General features: G+C 64.0%; 3 protein-coding genes and 1 long non-coding RNA gene across 5 annotated transcripts; 3 read left to right on the top strand and 1 right to left on the bottom strand.

Annotated features, from left to right (window-relative positions):
* The first annotated feature begins 28 nt into the window (after nt 1-28).
* Nucleotides 29-1,356, top strand: LOC311429572. Of its 2 annotated transcripts, none has more exons than XR_014688289.1 (2): nt 29-228; nt 893-1,356. It is a non-coding gene; the product is annotated as an uncharacterized lncRNA (long non-coding RNA). The 2 variants fall into 2 exon arrangements; XR_014688290.1 differs by lacking the exon at nt 29-228 and adding an exon at nt 723-767.
* Nucleotides 1,357-2,286: 930 nt separating this feature from the next.
* On the top strand, nt 2,287-8,878 carry FAM50A (family with sequence similarity 50 member A). The gene is given in 15 exon segments (XM_084540662.1): nt 2,287-2,480; nt 2,483-2,520; nt 3,367-3,451; nt 3,537-3,636; nt 4,309-4,410; nt 4,412-4,443; nt 5,067-5,143; nt 5,539-5,605; nt 5,699-5,760; nt 6,260-6,336; nt 6,464-6,518; nt 6,663-6,711; nt 6,844-6,914; nt 7,741-7,851; nt 8,770-8,878. Coding segments are annotated over 15 exon segments (1,005 nt in total). The 5' UTR covers nt 2,287-2,410; the 3' UTR covers nt 8,779-8,878.
* LAGE3 (L antigen family member 3) lies at nt 8,876-10,632 on the bottom strand. Its single transcript, XM_084540663.1, has 3 exons — nt 10,394-10,632; nt 9,873-10,001; nt 8,876-9,073 (listed from the first exon to the last, which is right to left on the bottom strand). The coding sequence occupies exons 1-3, from the start codon at nt 10,417-10,419 to the stop codon at nt 8,893-8,895; spliced, it is 336 nt and encodes a 111-aa protein (XP_084396789.1). The 5' UTR covers nt 10,420-10,632; the 3' UTR covers nt 8,876-8,892.
* Nucleotides 10,633-10,653: 21 nt separating this feature from the next.
* Nucleotides 10,654-13,221, top strand: LOC311429569 (ubiquitin-like protein 4A-A). The gene is given in 5 exon segments (XM_084540661.1): nt 10,654-10,820; nt 11,404-11,497; nt 11,500-11,508; nt 12,088-12,326; nt 12,922-13,221. Coding segments are annotated over 5 exon segments (660 nt in total). The 5' UTR covers nt 10,654-10,772; the 3' UTR covers nt 13,192-13,221.
* The last annotated feature ends 2,458 nt before the right edge of the window (nt 13,222-15,679 follow it).

Here is a 15,679-nt window from a genome sequence, read left to right as displayed (position 1 = left end):
CCCCATAGCACCCTGGGGGGGTGTTGGGGGGCCCAAAACTGCCCCATAGCGCCCTATGGGCTGCCCCATAGCTGCCCCACAGCTGCCCCATAGCGCCCTGGGGGGGTGTTGGGGGGCCCAAAATTGCCCCATAGTGCCCTATGGCTGCCCCATAGCGGACCCATAACTGCCCCATAGCGCCCTGGGGGGGGTCTTGGTGCCCCATAGCTGCCCCATAGCGGCCCCATAGTGCCCTGTGGGGGGGTGTTGGGGGGCCCAAACTGCCCCATAGCTGCCCCATAGCGCCCTGGGGGGGTGTTGGGGGGCCCAAAATTGCCCCATAGGGCCCTGGGGGGGGGTTCATGGCCCCATAGCTGCCCCATAGCGCCCTGGGGGGGTGTTGGGGGGCCCAAAACTGCCCCATAGCGGACCCATAGCGGGTGTGGGGGGTCTTGGTGCCCCATAGCTGCCCTATAGTGCCCCATAGCGGACCCATAACTGCCCCATAGCGGACCCATAGCACCCTGGGGGGGGTTCAGGGCCCCATAGCTGCCCCACAGCTGCCCATAGCACCCTGGGGGGGTGTTGGGGGGCCCAAAACTGCCCCATAGCGCCCTATGGCTGCCCCATAGCTGCCCCACAGCTGCCCCATAGCGCCCTGGGGGGGTGTTGGGGGGCCCAAAATTGCCCCATAGTGCCCTATGGCTGCCCCATAGCGGACCCATAACTGCCCCATAGCGCCCTGGGGGGGTCTTGGTGCCCCATAGCTGCCCCATAGCGGCCCCATAGTGCCCTGTGGGGGGGTGTTGGGGGGCCCAAAAACTGCCCCATAGCTGCCCCATAGCGCCCTGGGGGGGTGTTGGGGGCCCAAAATTGCCCATAGGGCCCTGGGGGGGGGTTCATGGCCCCATAGCTGCCCCATAGCGCCCTGGGGGGGGTGTTGGGGGGCCCAAAACTGCCCCATAGCGGACCCATAGCGGGTGTGGGGGGGTCTTGGGGCCCCATAGCTGCCCCATAACTGCCCCCTAGTGCCCCATAGCGCCCTGGGGGGGTCTTGGTACCCCATAACTGCCCCATAGCTGCCCCATAGCGCCCTGTGGGGGGGTTCAGGGCCCCATAGCTGCCCCACAGCTGCCCCATAGCGCCCTGGGGGGGGCCGTTGGTGCCCCCCAGACTCCCCCCAGCCCCTTCCCTGCTATAGGGCCGAGCCCCCCCACCCATAACTGCCCCCCAGCCCCCCCCAACCCCCCCGCTATGGGGCTGAGCCCCCCCCCAGCCCCATAACTGCCCCCCAGCCCCCTCCCCGCTATGGGCCGAGCCCCCCCCCCCCTTATTTATTGTGTGTCGCGGTGCCGGTCAATAAAGCTGCTGCCCCACTGCCGCCTCTGCCTGGGGGGGGGGCTGGGGGGACCAGTATGGACCAGTATGGACCAGTATGGGCCAGTAGGAGCTGTAGGGACCAGTAGGGACCAGTAGAGACCAGTATGAGTGGTGTAGAGCTGGCTGGGCCTGGGCAGAGCGACCCAGTACAGACCAGTTAAGCCCAACAGAAACCTGGGGGGACCAGTATGACCAGTATGGACCAGTAGGAACCAGTATGGACCAAGTATGGGTGGTGTAGAGCTGGCTGGGCCTGGGCAGAGCCAACCAGTACAGACCAGTTCAGCCCAATAGAAACCTGGGGGGACCAGTATGGACCAGTATGGACCAGTAGGAGCCTGTATAGACCAGTAGGGACCAGTATGGACCAGTAGGGCCCAGTATGAGCAGTGCAGAGCGGGCTGGGCCTGGGCAAAGCCAACCAGTACAGACCAGTTAAGCCCAATAGAAACCAGTATGGCCCAGTTCGGCCCAGTACAGACCAGTACGGGACCCTGCGGCCCCAGTTTGGCCCAGTTTGGCCCAGTACAGACCCTTAGGGCCTAATACAAGCCAGTACAGACCAGTCCGGCCCAGTACAGCCCAGTTTGGCCCAGTTCAGCCCAGTTTGGCCCAGTCCGGCCCCCATTAACCCTTTCTAACTCACCCCAGCCCGTCGCGCTCTGATGACGTCAGCGGCGGCGCGCGGCGATGACGTTTCCGCTCAGGCCCCCCCCCCCCGAGAGGGGGCCGGGGTTAAAGACGCTGGGGCGGAGCCCGAGAGGCGGGGGCGGGCTCTGCTCGGGGGCGTGGCCAGCGCGATGTGGGCGGAGCCACCGCGCCGCGCGGGCAGGGGGCGTGGCCACCGCGGAGCGGGCGGGACCGCCGCGCGGGTGGGGGGAGGGGGCGTGGCTTCGCGGCGGCGTGCTGACGCACTTCCGGCGTAGCCTCACTTCCGCGTCTACCCGGTTCGGAGGCGGCCGCGCTCCGCCGCCGCTCCCGTACGGGCCCCCGGTGCTTGCGTCACCGGTGACGTCATCGCTTGCGTCACTCCCCCGGTGCCGCCGGAGCCATGGCGCAGTACAAGGGGGCCGCCAGCGAGGCGGGCCGGGCCCTGCAGCTGATGAAGAAGCGCGAGCGGCAGCGGAGCACATGGAGCTGCTGCGGCAGCGCATCGCCGAGGTGGGGGGGGGGCCGGGCAGTTTGGGGGCGCGCTGGGGGGGTCCCGGAGCGGTTTGGGGGGGTTTGAGGGGACTTTGGGCCGATCTGGGGGCTCTGGGGGGGTCCCGGAGCGGTTTGGGGGGGGTTGAAGGGGTCCTGGGGGCGTTTTGGGGGCTCTGGGGGGGTCCCGGAGCGGTTTGGGGGGGGTTGAAGGGGTCTTGGGGGCGTTTTGGGGGCTTTGGGGGGGGCTGGAGGGACCCTGGAGGTATTCTGGGGGCTCTGGGGGGGTCCCGGAGAGGTTTGGGGGGGTTGAGGGGGTCTTGGGGGCGTTTTGGGGGCTTTGGGGGGGGCTGGGGGGGTCCTAGAGCGGTTTTGGGGGGGTTTGAGGGGACCTTGGGACGATCTGGGGGCTCTGGGGGGTCCCAGAGCGGTTTGGAGGGGGTTGAAGGGGTCCTGGGGGCGTTTGGGGGGCTTTGGGGGGGGGTCCGGGGGGGTCCTGGAGCGGTTTTGGGGGGGGTTGGGGGCTTTGGGGGGGGGCTGGAGGGGTCCTGGGGGCATTTTGAGGGCTCTGGGGGGGTCCCAGAGGGGTTGGGAGGGCTCGGGGGGGGCTTGAGGGGCACTTGGGCCATTTGGGGGGCTCTGGGGGGGTCCCGGAGCGGTTTTGGGATGGGTTGGGGCTTTTTCGGGGGGGGGGCAGAGCCTTTAGGGGAGCTTTTAAGCGGTTTGGGGGCCAGTTTAAGGCCTTTGGGGGCTCGGGGGGGCTCCCAGTTAATTGGGGGGGGGTTGTTTTAATTGGGGGAGGGTTCTTTTAATTGGGGGGGGTCTGTTTAATTAGGGTGGGGTCTAATTACCCGTCCCCCCCCCCAGGAGAACACGCTGAAGGCCAACATCGACAAGAAATTCTCGGCCCACTACGACGCCGTGGAGGCCGAGCTGAAATCCAGCACCGTCGGTGAGCTGGGGGGGGGGCAGGAGGTTTTGGGGAGGTTTGCGGGATTTTGGGGGTCCCGCTGACCCCCCCCCGTGTCCCCCCCCAGGGCTGGTGACGCTGAACGACATGAAGGCCAAGCAGGAGGCGCTGGTCAAGGAGCGCGAGCGGCAGCTGGCCAAGAGGGAGCAGAGCCGGGAGCTGCAGCTGTGAGCCAAAACGCCCCGAAATCCACCCAAATCGACCCAAAATTATACCGGGTTACCCTAAAATGCCCCCAAATCGCACTGGGTTATTCCAAATGGACTCAAAATGGCCCCAAATCGATCCAAAATCATAATGGGTTACCCTAAAATGCTTCAAAAGTACACTGGGTTACTCCAAATCGAGCCAAAAATGCCCCAAATCGACCCAGAATCGCACTGGGTGGCCCCAAATCAACCCAAAATTGCACTGGGTTGCCCCAAATCGACCCAAAAATGCTCCTATTTGACCCTAAATCGACCCAAAAATGCCCCAAATCGACCCAAAATCACACCAGGTTACCACAAATTGCCCCGGTCCCCTTCCCAGTGGTCCCAGTCCCCCAGTGCCCCCCCAGTTGCCCACCTCTGGCCCCTCCCAGTGCTCCCAGTCTCTCCCAGTGCCCCCAGTTGACCCTTCCAGCCCCTCCCAGTGCTCCCAGTACCCCCCTTGTCCCCCTTTTCCCCCCCCATTTCCCCCAGTAACCCCCTCCCAGTGCCCCCAGTCTCTTCCCAGCTCCTCCCAGTACCCCCCTTGTCCCCCATTTCCCCTCCCAGTTCCCCCAGGACCCCCTCCCAGCGCCCCCAGTTGCCCCCCCCGGCCCCTCCCAGTGCTCCCAGTGCTCCCATTGCCCGCAGCAAACTGGAGCGGCTGCGGGAGCGGGCGCGGAAGCAGCAGCAGCGGCGGCAGATCCGCAGCCTGTCCTTCTGCATGGACGAGGACCCCGATGACGAGGGCGGGGGCGGAGCCGGGAGCCCCCCCCCTCCCCCAAGGTGGGCGGGGCCACGGAGTGGGCGGGGCCATAAAGGGGAGGGGCGTGAGGGGGCGGGGCCAGGTGGGGGTGGGGCTCTGTGGGGTGGGAGCCAAGGCTGGGGCTTAATGGGGTTGGGGGGGGGGGTGGGGGTGAGGGAGGGGGCGTGGCCACAAGGGGGGCGTGGCCGCAGTGGGTGGGGTTTAATGGGGTGGGATCTGAGGCTGGGGCTTAATGGGGATGGAGGGAGGGGGCGGGGCTTAATGGGGAAGGGACTCAAGGGGGCGGGGCTTAATGGCAGGACCACAGGGGGCGGGGCTTAAGGGGGTGGGGCCCTAAGGGGGCGGGGCCCGAAAGGGGGTGGGGTTTAATGGGGTGGGGACCTAAGACTGGGGCTGAATGGGGGAGTGCTGGTAGGGGGTGGGGCTTAACAGGGTGGGGGTCATAAGGGGGCGGGGCACAATTGGGGTGTGGCTGTGAGTGGGCGGAGCTTAATGGGGTGTGCCTGTAGTGGGTGGGGCTTATCAAGTCTGCTTGTAGGGGCGGGGCTTAACAGGGTGGGGTCATAAGGGGGCGAGGCTGAATGGGGCGTGGTCAGGTTGGGGCGTGGCCTCGTTTAAGCCCCGCCCCCTGCCCCTCCCCCAGAGGAGCCCCCCCGCAAGAGGAAGCTGGGCAAGAACCCGGACGTGGACACCTCCTTCCTGCCCGACCGCGAGCGCGAGGTGGGCAATTAGCGCTAATTAACCAGTAATTAATTAATCAGCACCCCTAATTACCCCCCCCAATTAATGGCCCCTAATTAACACCTCCAATTAGCCACCCCTCTCCAATTAACTCCCCCACTAATCACTCCTGTTCCCTAATTAACCTTGTCTCTAATTAATTACTTTGCCTAATTAATCAGTCCTTCCTAGTTGTCCTCTAATTAACCCCATGCTAATTAATTCCCCTAATTAAGCTCCCAATTAACCCCTTCCTAGTGAAACCCCCCTCATTAACCCTCTCATTAAGCCCCCAATCAACCCTCTGACCAATGAACCCCCCTAATTATCCCCTAATTAACATCCCTCCCTAATTAACCCCTTAATTAGCACGGTTAATTAGCCCTTAATTACAGGAGGAGGAGAACCGCCTGCGGGAGGAGCTGCGCCAGGAGTGGGAGGCGAAGCAGGAGAAGATCAAAAGTAATTAACGAGGGGGGGCGCTAATTAATGAGGGCGGGGCTCGTTAACCTTAATTAACCCCTAATTAATCCTTAATTACCGCTAATTAACCAGACGAGGAGATCGAGATCACCTTCAGCTACTGGGACGGCTCCGGCCACCGGCGCACGGTTAAGGTGGGGGGGGGATTTTGGGGTAAAAGGGGGGGATTTTGGGTCGGGGGAGGGGGTTTTTGGGTCTCACTTTTTTGGGAGGGGTCCGGGGGGGTCTTGAGGTGCCCCCCCCCAATTTTGGGGTCCTGGGGGGGGATTTTGGGGGGTGCGGGGGGGCAATTTTGGGGTCAAAGGAGGGGATTTTGGGGTCTGGGGGGGATTTTGGGGTCGGGGGGTGTTTTTTTGGGGTCAAATGATTTTTTTTTGGGTCTGAGGGGGCCTTTTGGGGTCTCATTTTTTTGGGGGGGGGTCTGGGTGGAATTTTGGTGGTGCCCCCCCCAAATTTTGGGGTCCTGGGGGGGGGGGATTTGTGAGCCCGGGGGGGTGGATTTGGGAGTCCTCGGGAGGAATTTGGGGGTCAAAGGGGGGTTTTTTGGGTCCAGGGGGGTCTCAATTTTTTTGGGGGGGGTCCGGGGGGGTATTTTTGGGGTTTCTCCCCCAAATTTTGGTTGCCCCCCCCCAGATGAAGAAGGGGAACACGATGCAGCAGTTCCTGCAGAAGGCGCTGGAGATCCTGCGCAAGGACTTCAGCGAGCTGCGGTGAGAGGGGGGGGGAATTTGGGGGTGGGGGGGCCCCAAAATCCCAATTTTGGGACCCCAAAATATCGTGGGGGGGGTCCCCGGGGGGCGTGGCCTCGCTAAACCCCGCCCCTTTTATGCAAATCAGCTCGGCGGGGGTGGAGCAGCTGATGTACATCAAGGAGGACCTCATCATCCCCCACGTGAGCCCCGCCCCCTTTCTGACGTCACAGCTCTGCCCCGTGACGTCACAACAGCCTCGTATGACGCCACCGAGCTCTCCGTGACGTCATCAACCCCTTGATGACGTCACCAACCCCTTTTTTTTGTGTCCCCCCCCCCCCCAGCACCACAGCTTCTACGACTTCATCGTCACCAAGGCGCGGGGCAAGAGCGGTGAGCGATGACGTCACGGGGGGGGTGTGATGACGTCACGGGGGGGGGGGGCGTGATGACATCACGGGGCACCCGTGACATCACCGGGAGGTGATGACGTCATCGCCGTGACGTCATCACCCCCGTTTTTAGGGCCCCTCTTTAACTTCGACGTCCACGACGACGTGCGGCTGCTCAGCGACGCCACCGTGGAGAAGGACGAGGTGGGGGCCCCCCCCCCCCCCAAATTTTGGGACCCCCCCCAATTTTTAGGACCCCCCCCAATTTTTAGGACCCCTCCCAAAATTTTGGGACCCCCCCCAACCGTTTTAACCCCCCCCAATACTTTAGGCCCCCCCCTTTTCCCCCTCACAGCCCCCCAGACCCCCCCCTTTTCTCCCCCCAATTTCCCTCCCAGCCCCCCCAAAAAAATTTCAGGACCCCCCCAAAAATTTTAGGGATCCTCCCCAAATATTTGAGGCCCCCTCCCAATAATTTTTGCCCCCCCCCCCCGATATTTTTTCCCCCCCAACCATTTTAAGCCCCCCTTTTCCCTCCCTAGACCCCATTTTCCCCCTCCTTATCCCCCCAATTCCCCCCAAACCCCCCCCCCCAAAAATTTCAGGACCCCCCCCCAAAATTTCGGGGACCCCCCCGGTATTTTTTAGCCCCCCCCCCTTATAGTTTATGCCCCCCCCAACGATTTTAAGCCCCCTTTTCCCTCCCCACAGCCCCCTAGACCCCTTTTTCCTACTCCTTATCCCCCCAATTCCCCCCCAACCCCCCCCCAAAAATTTCAGGACCCCCCCCCCAAAATTTCAGGGACCCCCCCCGGTATTTTTTAGCCCCCCCCCTTATAGTTTATGCCCCCCCCCGACCATTTTAAGCCCCCTTTTCCCCCCCACACCCCCCTAGACCCCTCTTTCTCCCTCCTTATCCCCCCAATTCCCCCCCAAACCCCCTCCAAAAATCTCAGGACCCCCCCCCAAAATTTCGGGGACCCCCCCCTCGGTTTTTTTAGCCCCCCCCCGGTAATTTTGGCCCCCCCAGTCCCACGCAGGGAAGGTGGTGCTGCGCAGCTGGTACGAGAAGAACAAGCACATCTTCCCCGCCAGCCGCTGGGAGCCCTACGACCCCGAGAAGAAGTGGGACAAGTACACGGTCAGGGGGGGTGCAGGGGGCTTCAGGGGGGATTTGGGGGGATTTGGGGGGGATTTGGGGTCATTGGGGGGGGGTTGGGGTCATTATAGGGGGGATTTGGGGTCGTTGGGGGGCGATTTGGGGTTGGGGGGGGTTGGGGGAATTTGGGGGGGATTTGGGGTCATGGGGGGGGTTGGGGGGATTCAGGGGGGATTTGGGGGGATTCGGGGGGGATTTGGGGTGGGTTTGGGGGGTGTAAGGGGAGGTTTGGGGGAATTTTGGGGGGGATTTGGGGTCACGGGGAGGATTTGGGGTCGTTGGGGGGGGATTTGGGGTCATGGGGAGATTTGGGGTCAATATAGGGGGGATTTGGGGTTCGGGGGGGGTTGGGGGGATTTAGGGGGGATTTGGGGGGATTCGGGGGGGATTTGGGGTCATGGGGGGAATTTTGGGGTCATGGGGGGGGATTTGGGGCGGGTTTGAGGGGTTTAAGGGGAGGTTTGGGGGGTTTCAGGGGGAGTTTGGGGTCATGGGGGGGGATTTGGGGTCATTATGGGGGGGATTTGGGGAGGGTTTGGGGGGTGTAAGGGGAGGTTTGGGGGAGTTTTAGGGGGGATTTGGGGTCATGGGGGGAATTTGGGGTCATTATGAGGGGAATTTGGGGGGCCTTCAGGGGGGATTTGGGGGCATTATGGGGGAGGTTTGGGGGTGATTGGGGGGATTTGGGGTCACGGGGGGGATTTGGGGTGAGTTTGAGGGGTTTAAGGGGCGGTTTGGGGGAGTTTTGGGGGGGACTTGGGGTCATGGGGGGTGATTTGGGGGGAGTTCGGGGGGGTTGGGGCCCCTTTTGGGGATCTTACGTGGGATTTGGGTCACTTTGGGCTCATTTGGGTCACTTTTGGGGCCATTTCTCAATTTTTACCCATTTTCCCCCCCCAGATCCGCTGAGCCCCCCCCCAAACCCCCGGAACCCTTGGGGGGGGGGGGGGGCTCCCCCTTCCCCCCCCAATTTCCCCCCCTTTCTCATTAAAACCTGGCCCCGCCTCCGCGCGATGACGTCATTTATTGGGGGCGGGGTCTCGGGGGGGTGTCCCGGGGTGGGGGGGGGTCCCGGGGGGGGTCCCGGGGGGGGGTCCCGGGGGGGTCCCCGAGCCGCTCCATGGTCTCCAGCGCCACCCCCAGCAGCTGCAGGAAGGAGCCGGCCGCCGCCCGCAGCCCCCGCGCGTCCCCCCCCCGCCAGCGCCTGCGGGACCAGTAAGGACCAGTTAAAACCAGTAAAGACCAGTTAGAACCAGTAAAGACCAGTTAGGACCAGTAAAGGCCAGTTAGAACCATTAAAGACCAGTTAGGACCAGTAGGCACCAATAGGGACCGGGGAAAGGGGATGAGGAGCCCCTGCCTAGGCTCCCAGTGCCTCCCAGTAAGATCCCAGTGGCTCCCAGTATCACCTAGTGAACCCCAGTAAACTCCCAGTATCACCCAGTGACCCCCAGTAAACTCCCAGTTATGCCCAGTATCACCCAGCTCCTCCCAGTATCACCCAGTGGCCCCCAGTAAGCTCCCAGTATCACCCAGTGCCTCCCAATACCCCCCCAGTATCACCCAGTATGCCCCAGTATCACCCATTGCCCCCCAGTAAGCTCCCAGTTACGCCCAGTATCACCCAGCTCCTCCCAGTAGCCTTCCAGCACCTCCCAGTGACTCCCAGTAAGCTCCCACTATCACCCAGTCTCACCCAGGGCCCTCCAGTAACCTCCCAGTAGCCTCCCAGTATCACCCAGTAGCCCCCCAGCACCTCCCAGTGACTCCCAGTAAGATCCCAATAACCCCCCAGTGCCTCCCAGTATCACCCAGCACCTTCCAGTGCCTCCCAGTATCACTCAGCACCCACCAGTAATCACCCAGTAACCCCCCAGCACCTCCCAGTATCACCCAGTGCCCCCCAGTAACCTCCCAGCACCCCCCCTCACCCCCCTCTCCCCTCCCCAGCCCCCGCCCCTTCTCCCAAGCCCCGCCCCTTCCTCCAAGCCCCGCCCACTCACGCCTCAAGCCACGCCCCCCGCGCCGTCAGCTCCCGCCGTAGCCCCGCCCTCCGCGGGGGGGGGTCTGGGCTCAGCGCCCCCAGCGCGATGGCGGCGGCGCGCGACGAGGGGAGGGGCAACAGCAGCACCCTGCGGGGAGGGGGGGCGTTAAAGGGGCAACGCCACCGCCGGGGGGGGGGGGGGACTTAAAAGGGCAACACCCCGAGGTGGGGCCCACAGAGACGCTAAAACCCCTGAAATGCCCTCTTTTCGCCCCAAATCCCTCCAACTCCCCCCCAAATCATTTTTAAACCCTTCCAGCTCCCCCCGGTCCAATTTAACCCCCCCAAAACCCCCTTAACCCCCTTTTTTCCCCCCATTTCTCCTCATTTCCCCCCATTTCCCCCTCAAACTTCCCCAATTCACCCCAAATTCTCCCCAATTCCCCCCCAAACCCCCTCCCCCCACCCCCCACGCCCCCCTCACTCCCCTAAAACCCCCCAAAAACCCCCAAATCCCCCCAAAACCGGCCCCACGCGCACAGCTCCAGCCCCTCCGAGGCCGCCATTCCGCCGCTAGGCCACGCCCCCTTGCCACCAAGCCACGCCCCCTTCCCCAAGCCACGCCCCTTCCTCCCAACCACGCCCCCTCGCCTTCCCTCCAGGGCCGCGCCGCCTCCAGACCCCGCCCCTTTCCCTCTAGGCCACGCCCTTCTCGCAAACCACGCCCCATTCCCTGTCAGACAGCGCCACGCCCCCTAGCAACGCTCCCCCGCTCCCTAGCAACGCAGCCCCGCCCACCGCTCCCCCCTTAGCGACGCGCGCCCCGCCGCCGGAAGTCCCGCCCCCCCCCCAGGCGGCGCTCTATCCGCCGTCTCGCTGCTCCCCGCGGCCGCTCTACCCCCGCGGTCCTCCCGCCGCCATGCTGCTCACCGTCAAGGCGCTGCAGGGCCGCGAGTGCAGCCTCCAGGCACGGGGGGGGCCCCGGGGGGGGGCACCGGGACCGGGGGGGGGCACCGGGAGGGGGGCGGAGCCGGGAACTGGGGGGGGCGGGGCCATAGAGAGGGAACGGGAAGGGGAAGGGGGAGGGGCTACGGGGGCCGCCGAGGGTCAAAAGAGCTCGGGGGGGGCGGGAACGCGGCCTAATGGGGCGCAGGAGCCCGTTTTGGGGCGGTTTCGGGGTTTTTGGGTGTCCCCAGTTAAAGGGGGTGTCCCCAATTAACGGAGTGTCCCTAATTAAGGGGTGTTCCTAATTAAAGGGGGTGTCCCCGCTTAACGGGGGTGTCCCTAAGTAATTAAGGGGTGTCCCCAATTAAGGAGGGGTCCCTAATCAAAGACGGGGGTGTCCCCAATTAACAGAGTGCCCCTAATTAACGGGTGTGTCTTAATTAAGGGGTGTCCCTAATTAAAGATGGGTCTGTCCCCAATTAACGGAGTGCCCCCAATTAACGGGAGCTGCCCCCACCCAAAGCCGGGCCCCCCCCCATTCCGGGGGGGCTCCCCCCGTGACCTAATCGCTAATTACTAATTATTAATTACGCTAATTACCGCAGGTGTCCCCCGAGGAGCGGGTGGGGGCCCTGAAGGCCCTGCTGGCCGAGCGCCTTCAGGTGCCGGTGGCCCAGCAGCGGCTGCTGTACCGAGGGAAGCCCTGGCAGGTAAATCCTCATTAATTAACACCCCCGGGTTAATTAACCACCCCTTTGGGTTAATTAACCCCCCCTGCTTTCATTAACCCCCCCCCCCCCGCTTTAATTACCCCCTCCCTGGCTGCTGTACCATGGCAAGGCCTTGGTAGGTAAGCCCCTGCCTTAATTAACACCCCTGGGGTTAATTAGCATCCCCCGGTTAATTAACGCCCCTCCTTGGCTTAATTAACACCCCCCTGTCTTAATTAACGACCCCCATTGCTTAATTAATCCCCCCTGCTTTCATTACCCCCCCCAGCTTAATTAACCCCCCTGCTTTAATTAACCCCCCCGCTTTAATTACCCACCCCCCCATGCTTAATTAACCCCCCCCCGCTTTAATTACCCCCCCCATGCTTTAATTACTCCCCTCCTTAATTACCCCCCCCCCTTCTTTTATTCCACCCCCCTTCTTTTACCCCCCCTCCCCGGCTTAATTACCCCCCCTTTGTCTATTTTACCCCCCCCTTGCTTAAATTACCCCCCCCTTGACTTAATCACCCCCCCCGTGTTAATTACCCCCCCCTTTTAATTAATGCCCCCCCCCAGATGATCGCCGCCTGTCTGACTACGCCATCGGCCCCTCCGCCCGCATCAACCTGGTGCTGAAGCCCCCCCCGGGGGGGAGGGGGTCCTGGGGGGGGTCCTGGGGGGGCCACGAGCCCGGACCCCCCCCAAACACCCCCTCAGGACCCCCCCCAGGCCCCCCCCGGGATTTGGGGGGCGCTGGGGGAGGCGCTGGGGAGGCTCTATGGGGAGGGGGGGGGGCAGAGGGTGATGGAGCAGCTCCGGAAGGTGAGGGGGGGGTAAAAATAATGGGGGGGGGTCAAAAAAATAATGGGGGGGGGTAAAAAAGATAATGGGGGGGGTAAAAAAAAATAATTGGGGGGGTAAATTAAAAAATGGGGGGGTAAAAAAAATTTGGGGGGGGTTGGGGGGGTTAAGGAGGGATATGGGGGGGTTAAGGGGGGTTTATGGGGGCTAAAAAAAATAATGGGGGGGTAAATTAAAAAATGGGGGGGGTAAAAAAATTTGGGGGGGTAAAGGGGGGGTTTGGGGGGGTTTAAGGGGGAAACGGGGGGGTTGGGGGGGATATGGGGGGGTGAAGGGGGGGGTTGGGGGGGTAAAAAATAATGGGGAGGGGGTAAATAAAAAAATGGGGGGGTTAAAAGAAATTGGGGGGGGATTGGGGGGAAATGGGGGGGATGGGGGGGGTCTGGGGGGGGGATTTGGGGGGGTTGGGGGCCATAAGGAAGGAATTGGGGGGGTCTTTAGGACGCGGGGGGGTCCTGGGGGGGTGGTCCTGGGGTTTTGGGGGGGTTTGGGGTGATTTTGGGGGGGGTCCCGGGGGGGTCACATCGCCCCCCCCCCCCCCCCCCCCAGGACTACGAGCAGAGCCTGCGGGGGCTGAGCCTGGACGACCTGGAGCGCCTGGGGGCGCGGCTTCTGCCTGGCCACGCCCCCCTGAGCGAGGACACGCCCAGAGGACACGCCCCCGGAGGACACGCCCACCGGGAAGGACACGCCTCCTGCTCAGCGCGCCCCCACTGGAAAGGGAGACGCCCCCCTTCCCCCCGAGGCCACGCCCACCCGCTGTGGGCACGCCCATCGCCGTGTGGACACGCCCCCCTACTCCTCCTGCCCCCTCCCTGAACTCCCAGTAAAGCTGAATTGGAACCAGTATGGACCAGTATGGGGAGTTCTGGGCCCAGTATGGACCAGTATGGGGAGTTCTGGGCCCAGTATGGACCAGTATGGGGGTGTTCTGGGCCCAGTATGGGGAGTTCTGGTACCAGTATGGACCAGTATGGGGAGTTCTGGGCCCAGTATGGACCAGTATGGGGGTGTTCTGGGCCCAATATGGACCAGTATTGGGTGTTCTGGCACCAGTATGGACCAGTCTGGGGTGTTCTGGGCCCAGTATGGACCAGTATGGGGGTGTTCTGGGCCCAGTATGGACCAGTATGGGGGTGTTCTGGGCCCAATATGGACCAGTATGGGGAGTTCTGACACCAGTATGGACCAGTATGGGGGTGTTCTGGCACCAGTATGGACCAGTATGGGGGTGTTCTGGCACCAGTATGGACCAGTACAGAGTGTCCTGTTCCCAGTAGGGCCCAGTATGGGTGTGCTCTGCTCCCAGTACGTCCCAGTCTATCCCAGTACGACCAATCTCCCCTCCCAGCCCCGCCCCGCCGCGGTGCCCTCTGGGAGTTGTAGTCCCCTCCTCCCTCCTTCACCGGAAGGGGCGGGGCCAACGACTCGGGGAGATATCCGGGAGCCGGCGGCGATTGGCTGAATGGGGGAGGAGGGAGGCGGGGCCAGGAGGGGGCGGGGCCGGATGCCGGGCCTGGGCGGCGCCATGAGGGTGGGCGGTAAGGGGGGCCCTGGGGGGGCGGGTTTTCAAAGGGGTGGGGGGGGGTTATGGGGTCGGGGGGGGGCTGAGGGGGGCTCCTGGGGGTCTATGGGGCCGTGGGGGGGGGTCTGGGGGGTCTCTATAGGGCTCTATGGGGTCTGGGGGGGTCTGGGGGGCTCTATGGGGTCTGGGGAGGGCCTGGGGGGGTTTTGGGGTCTGGGGGGGGTCCCTGTAGGGTCTGAGGGGGCTTTTTGGGGTCTGGGGGGGTCTTTGTGGGGCTCTATGGGGTTTGGGGGGGGTCTGGGGGGGGGGGGTTGGGGGCTGGGGGGGGGTCCTTGTAGGGTCTGGGGGGGCTCTAAGGGGTCTGGGGGGGTCTCCACAGGCTCTATGGGGTCTCTGTGGGGTCTGGGGGGGCTCTGTGGGGTCTGGGGGGGGCCTGGGGGGGCTTTTGGGGGTCTGGGGGGTGTCCTGTAGGGTCTGGGGGGCTTTTTGGGTCTCGGGGGGCTTTTGGGGGTCTGCGGGGGTCCCTATGGGGCTCTATGGGGCCCCGTAAGGTCTCTATGGGGTCTCTATGGGGTCTGGGGGGGGCTCTGGGGGTCTATGGGGTTGGGGGGGTCTCTATGGGGTCTCTATGGGGCTTTATGGGGGAGTTGGGGGGGTCTCTGGGGTCTCTATGGGGCGCTATGGGGCCATGGGGGGGGCTCTATAGGGCTCTATGGGGTCGGGGGGGGGGGCCCTGTGGGTCTATGGGGTTTGGGGGGGGGGGGTCTATGGGGTCTGAAGGGTCCCTGTGGTGTCTGGGGGGGGGCTCTATGGGTCCCTATGGGGCCTGGGGGGTCTCTATAGGGCCTTGGGGGGGTCTCTGGGGGGTCTCTATGGGGTCTGGGGGGGTCTCTATGGGGTCTGGGGGCCTTTTTGGGGTCTGGGGGGTCTTTTTGGGGCCGGGGGGGGCTTTTTGGGTCGGGGGGGTCCCTATGGGGTCGGGGGGGCTTTTTGGGGCCGGGGGGGTCCCTATGAGGCCGGGGGGGTCCCTATGGGGTCGGGGGGCTCTATGGGGTCCCTATGGGGTCAGGGCCTTTTGGGTCCGGGGGGGTCCCTATGGGGCCAGGGGGGTCCCTATGGGGTCGGGGGGTCCCTATGGGGTTGGGGGGCCTTTTTGGGTCTGGGGGGTCCCTATAGGGTCTGGGGGTCCCTATGGGGTCGTGGGGCTCTATGGGGTCCCTATGGGTTCGGAGGGGCCTTTTTGGGTCTGGGGGGGTCCCTATGGGTCGGGGGGGTCCCTATGGGGTGGGGGGGGCTGTTTTTGGGTCCGGGGGGGTGATTTTGGGGTGTGACGGTGCCCCCCAGGCCCGCTGCGGGTGCTGGCGCTGCTGGGGGCCGCGGGCTGTGCTGGGCGCTGCTGGGGCTGCTGCTGGGGGGGGGGCGCCCCCTGCCCCCCCTGCCCCCCCTGCACGGGCTGCTGCCGCGTGAGTGGGGGGGGGCAAATTGGGGGGGGGATTTGGGGTCGGGGAGGGGGGATTTGGGGCTGGGGGGGGAAATTTGGGGGCTGGGGGGGGAATTTGGGGGCTGGGGGGGGGCTGGGGGGCATTTGGGGGGGGATTTGGGGTCGAGGGGGGGGATTTGGGGACTGGGGGGGGATCTGGGGGGGGAAATAGGGGACGGGGGGGGGGGCTGGGGGGCATTTGGGGGGGGATTTGGAGGCTGGGGGGGGGAAATTTGGGGTCTGGGGGGGGAAATTTGGGGCTGGGGGGGGAAATTTGGGGGCTCGGGGGGGGCTGGGGGCAT

This window comes from Aythya ferina, assembly GCF_964211825.1.
Source record: "Aythya ferina genome assembly, contig: HAP1_SCAFFOLD_1376, whole genome shotgun sequence".
Lineage (NCBI taxonomy): Eukaryota > Metazoa > Chordata > Aves > Anseriformes > Anatidae > Aythya > Aythya ferina.
Note: the sequence above shows the minus strand (reverse complement) of the source record. Positions and strands in the feature narration are given on the sequence as shown.

Coding starts and splice junctions, on each gene's coding strand:
- LAGE3 (XM_084540663.1), bottom strand. CDS start 10,419: ATGGCGGCCTCGGAGGGGCTGGAGCT. Junction 10,002..10,393: donor GCCTCGGAGGGGCTGGAGCT/GTGCGCGTGGGG, acceptor CCCTCCCCGCAG/GGTGCTGCTGTTGCCCCTCC. Junction 9,074..9,872: donor CGGGGGGCGTGGCTTGAGGC/GTGAGTGGGCGG, acceptor CTGGTCCCGCAG/GCGCTGGCGGGGGGGGGACG.